This window comes from Triticum aestivum, chromosome 4D (assembly GCF_018294505.1).
Source record: "Triticum aestivum cultivar Chinese Spring chromosome 4D, IWGSC CS RefSeq v2.1, whole genome shotgun sequence".
NCBI lineage: Eukaryota > Viridiplantae > Streptophyta > Magnoliopsida > Poales > Poaceae > Triticum > Triticum aestivum.
In genome coordinates, this window is record NC_057805.1 from 467,775,222 (window position 1) to 467,779,585 (window position 4,364).

General features: G+C 60.2%; 2 protein-coding genes across 3 annotated transcripts; both read left to right on the forward strand.

Moving 5' to 3' along the window:
• LOC123098685 (loricrin) lies at positions 1–1,716 on the forward strand (the record flags this gene model as incomplete). Its single annotated transcript, XM_044520739.1, is given in 1 exon segment — positions 1–1,716. A coding segment is annotated over 1 exon segment (629 nt), but the record flags the coding sequence as incomplete, so codon positions are not given.
• A 73-nt stretch (positions 1,717–1,789) lies between these two features.
• On the forward strand, positions 1,790–2,923 carry LOC123098684 (Bowman-Birk type trypsin inhibitor). 2 transcript variants are annotated; one of them, XM_044520738.1, is made up of 3 exons: positions 1,790–2,001; positions 2,169–2,420; positions 2,507–2,825. In XM_044520738.1, exons 2-3 carry the CDS (start codon positions 2,300–2,302, stop codon positions 2,770–2,772), a joined length of 387 nt encoding a protein of 128 aa, XP_044376673.1. In that variant the 5' UTR covers positions 1,790–2,001; positions 2,169–2,299; the 3' UTR covers positions 2,773–2,825. The 2 variants fall into 2 exon arrangements, with proteins under 2 accessions (XP_044376673.1, XP_044376672.1); XM_044520737.1 differs by lacking the exon at positions 1,790–2,001 and having other exon boundaries at positions 2,220–2,420; positions 2,507–2,923.
• Positions 2,924–4,364: the final 1,441 nt, after the last annotated feature.

Here is a 4,364-nt window from a genome sequence, read left to right on the forward strand (position 1 = left end):
GCCGCCGCTGGGAGACGCCACCGGGCAAAGCCCGCGCGGCGGCCGGCGGCGGCGGGCCACCTTCTCTCGCGCTGCGAGGGCACCGGCTGGTTCAGCGCGTTGGTCCTGGACGGCGAGCTCTGCCAGCGGTGTGCGGGCGCCGGGGCGGCGGCCCCGGGACCTTCTTGCGGTCCGGCGGCTGCTGTGGCTGCACGGGCAGCGCGGCGGCCGGAGCTGGAGGTGTCGCGTCTTGCATCCAGGCGGCGCTCGGGGCGGGATCCCGCGAGGTGCGGTCTTCGGCTGCGGGCGGCGTCCCCTCCGGATTTGCAGCGGTGCTCGTCGGCGTCCCTGTGCTCCGGAGGTTGGGTGCTGGTGGCGCGTGCATGGTCACTGGGCTTGGCTGGGCGCGGCTGGATCTGGCACCTGCGGGGACCTCTCGCGCGACTCTGCTCGTCGGCTCTGCGTGGTGCTGCTGCGATGGCGGGCGGCGGTGGTCTGGCGCTTCTGGTTCTGGTGTGAAGGAGGGGTGTGGCCAGGGGGTTGGCCGATGTGGCGGTGGCCTGGCGTGGATGCGGAATGGGCTCGTTCTGGATGGAAGTGCTGCGAGGGGTGGTGACGCGCCTGAGCTTGGTGGTCGACGATGGAGGTAGCTTGGCGCAGCGGGAAGGTGGAGCCGGTGGGCGTCAACCATGGGGATTGTGTGTTGCGCAGTGCTTCGGATCTGCTCGGATTCGGAGGTGTGGAGGAGCTCCGGGCGAAAGTCCAGCACTGACCTTGGGTCGGTGCCGGCAACAGCGGCGCCATGGCCGTGGTGTCGTTCCCTTTCTTGAAGGTGTTGCCATAGAGCTCCATTACACGACTCTCCGGGAGAAATCCCTAGCTTCGGATGGTCGAGGCGGGCGATGATGGCTGCTACGTCGTTTCCTTCTTTGAGGCATCGCCTTGGAGAGTCAGCATTTGCAGTTTGCATGGATCTCTTCATCGTCGGGGATAGTGGATGTCGGGGCGGCGGCTTCGAGTGGTTTCTGATTGTGCGTCGAGATGGCGATCTCGGGAACAATGTGAGTGACAACTCTATGAGGTGGGGCTCTATCTCGACATTGGTTGGGTGGCATCCTTGTCCCGCTTGGGCGGTAGGGGTGTCGGCTCGGTCGATGCGCCCCAGAGGGGGCGATCTAACTTTACGTCGGGGCGGCGGCCCCGGATGTGGTGTGACGTTCGTGGTCTGCGAGCGGTTGCCCTGAGCAGCGTGGGCTGCAGGCAGCTGGGTTGTGCGGCGTTGCTGCTCGAGGGGAGCGGTGGCCGCCCCGGAAGGTGGTGCCGGTTGATTGCGCTGGGCGCGAGGGAGCGGTGGATGTCGGGGAGGCGGCCCCGAGAGAATCACTGTGGCGACCAGACTACTGAGGCAACGATGATGGTGGGAGCGATGTCGGCGACACGTCAATGGTTGCGGTAGTCGGCTCTTCTCCGGCATGCCCACGGTTTTGCCTTGGTTTGCTTGTTGCTGTGGAGTCAAAGCTGTGGCGGCGGGGCCCTGTGGTGTACGATGACTGGCTGTTGGTGGTCCGTTCGGCGATCTTCCGTGGCGCCAGTCGTGCCTGGTATTGTTCTTCTGAGTTCTCCATCAGAGTCGGAGCTGTGTTGTCTGGCCGCAGGTCGACGTGTCGTCAATAAGGGTGGGTTTTGCGCTGTGTGTTTCAGTCTATGGGAGTGGGCTTGGCCCTTGTTGTTCCGGTTTTTGCCCGTTTTCCGTAATTAACTGGACAATTCTCTTCTGCTTAATTAATAGATGAGGCAATTTTTGCCTTCGTTTCGAAAAAAAGGCGACGTGGCTCCCCTGCGATGTAAACCGAACCAGTTCTGAACCCGAGACGGTGTATTTTCATTGGATTCGAATCAAGATGCTTGAGCACTGCTGCCTAAGAGCAGCATATCCATGAAATATGTACGGGAATGATAAATCCCAGTCGAGTGTGAAGACGAACGGACTAGCACCAATGGTTGACATCTTTATACTAGTAGGTAAAGATCAACTTCCCAATGTAGCAAATACATTGAGAATTTTCGAGCTTAACCGAATTCAGCAATTTACAAACTTTATTACGTAATCCAAATCAACATGACAGTTGGTGACTCATACACACAAGATAACCGGTTCACAAGCTTATCCGTATGACTATTTGTCGTAGGACTATTGCACACAAGATAATGGCAGTTGCCACGCATCCGATCTTATCTGTCGTAGCTTCGCCGATGGTCCGACGGTGCTACATATACAGGGAGAAATGCGACGGGAACGCCACAGCACCACCAACCAGCCATGACGGGACGCGCTGCAGCTATCCTCGTGTTGATGCTCTCGCTCCCGGCGGCGGCCCATCTCGTCGCCGCCGACGGCGTTGACGCGGACACCATCCGCCTCCCCAGCGACGGCGGCGATGGTGATGCATCAAGATCCAACAAAATTTTAAATTACTGCTAGTAGTTCATTTAGCGTACGTACTGAGCACGTACGTCGTTGGTTCAGGTCTTGCAACGAACAAGGGAGGCGAGGAGCAGACGCCTCCTGACAAAGTAGTGGCGCCGACGGAGAGCGCTGGCGGCGCCCTCGAAGCAGAGAAGCCGTGGGCGTGCTGCAACAACACCGTGTGCAAGGAGTCGCTCCCGCCGGTGTGCCGCTGCCTGGACAAGGTGAAGGAGTGCGCCGCCGCGTGCGAACTGTGCGAGCCGTCCGGAATCAACCACGTCTGCAACGACTGGTACCGTGGCGACCCAGGGCCCATGTGCGCCTAGGAGGAGTGGCCGTGCACGTGCTGCGACCGGACCGTCGGCACCAGGACGTTCCCTCCGACGTGCCGCTGCCTGGACGAGGTTGAGGTGTCAACGACTTGGTGCAATACACGATGGATTACAAGGTTTAATAAAATGGAAAACGTTTAAAATCTACCGGATGATTTCTACAGGAAATAAGCCGTCTCGCCCGCGTGCCACGCGTCCTCGTGGCCCACCACGCCGCTGCCTTATCCCTAGCATAAAGCCGAACCGCTCGTTCCTTTCTTCTGCCAGCGAGATCACGCAACCACCATCTTCCACTTCGCTATTTGGCCCTCGCCGGAGCAGCCGGTGGGACGGCTTGCGGCACCAGGCAGCGATGCAACACTCCAGCGGTCGGCAATCTGTAGCACGACCGCATCGACCTGCAGCTCCCTGCGCTAGCCTCGCTGCCGCCCGTGTTTGTGAGCCCGGCGGTGCAGTGTCGGTGGTGCTGCGAAGGAGCGCCCAGTGTTTTTTCAGAGCTCGCCAATGCAGCGTCTCCGGTGGAACGGGAGCATCTCCGTCTCCTTGTTGCTGCCGTCGGCAACGCTGCCATCAAGCGTATGCTGCCGCGGGCGACGTTGCAATGAAGCGGGGGCGCTGTTGCCGGCGGCGCGACAAGGCGAGGACGGCAACGCTGCCATTAAGCGTGCCCTGCTGCCGGCGATGCTGCAATGAAGCGGGTCGCCGTTGCCGGCGGCGCGACAAGGCGACGACGGCGACGCTGCCATGAAGCGTGCCCTGCTGCTGGCGACGTTGCAATGAAGCTGGGCTCCGTTGCCGGCGACGCAACAAGGCGAGGATGGCAACGCTGCCATGAACCAGGCGCTGCTGCCGGCGACGCTGCAATGAAGCGGATGCTACCGTCCAGGCGCGACAAGTCAAGGACGACGGCGCTGCCATGAAGCGGCCCTTTGTTGCCGGCGATGTTGCCATGAAGCGCGTGCTGCTGCCGGCGATGTTGCCATGAAGCGGGTGCTGCTGCTGGCGATGCGACAAGTTGAGGACGGCGACGCTGCAATGAAGCTTGGCGCCGCTGTGGGTGTCGGCGTTGTGGCAAGCGGCGTCGCTGCAATGGCTTCCGGCGATGTTGTGTTGCAGAACGGCGACAGTTGGGCGACAGCGAGAAGCCGTGTTGGGTTGCTGCTCCCATAGGAGAACGAACCGGGGGTGCGGATTGACGTGATCAGAGGAGATCGATGCAGATAAGCGTTGACCCATCAAGCGGTGCGACGGATCGGACGGCTTGTGGCCCGACTGATTTCTTCACAAAATCAGTGCGTGCTTGTTTTTCTTCCCCGTGAATAAAAACTGTCCTTGAATTACACATACATGAAGGATTGCTTTGCAAATAAACTATATCTCCATCTTATAAGAGTATCTCCAACGTCGACCCTCAAACCGTCTATATACATTCAGATCGCGTGGTCCGAACAAGTTGTGTTATCCAACACAAACATGTATCGGTCCTTCGGAGACAAACCAGGGGGCTTTATGGCATCCGGACCAATGCCACGCTCGCTCCTGACCGCCGCTTCGCCTGGCAGTGGCGGAGCTAGACGGGAATGGCG

Coding starts and splice junctions, on each gene's coding strand:
- LOC123098684 (XM_044520738.1), top strand. CDS start 2,300: ATGACGGGACGCGCTGCAGCTATCCTCGTGTTGATGCTCTCGCTCCCG. Junction 2,421..2,506: donor CCCCAGCGACGGCGGCGATG/GTGATGCATCAA, acceptor TCGTTGGTTCAG/GTCTTGCAACGAACAAGGGA.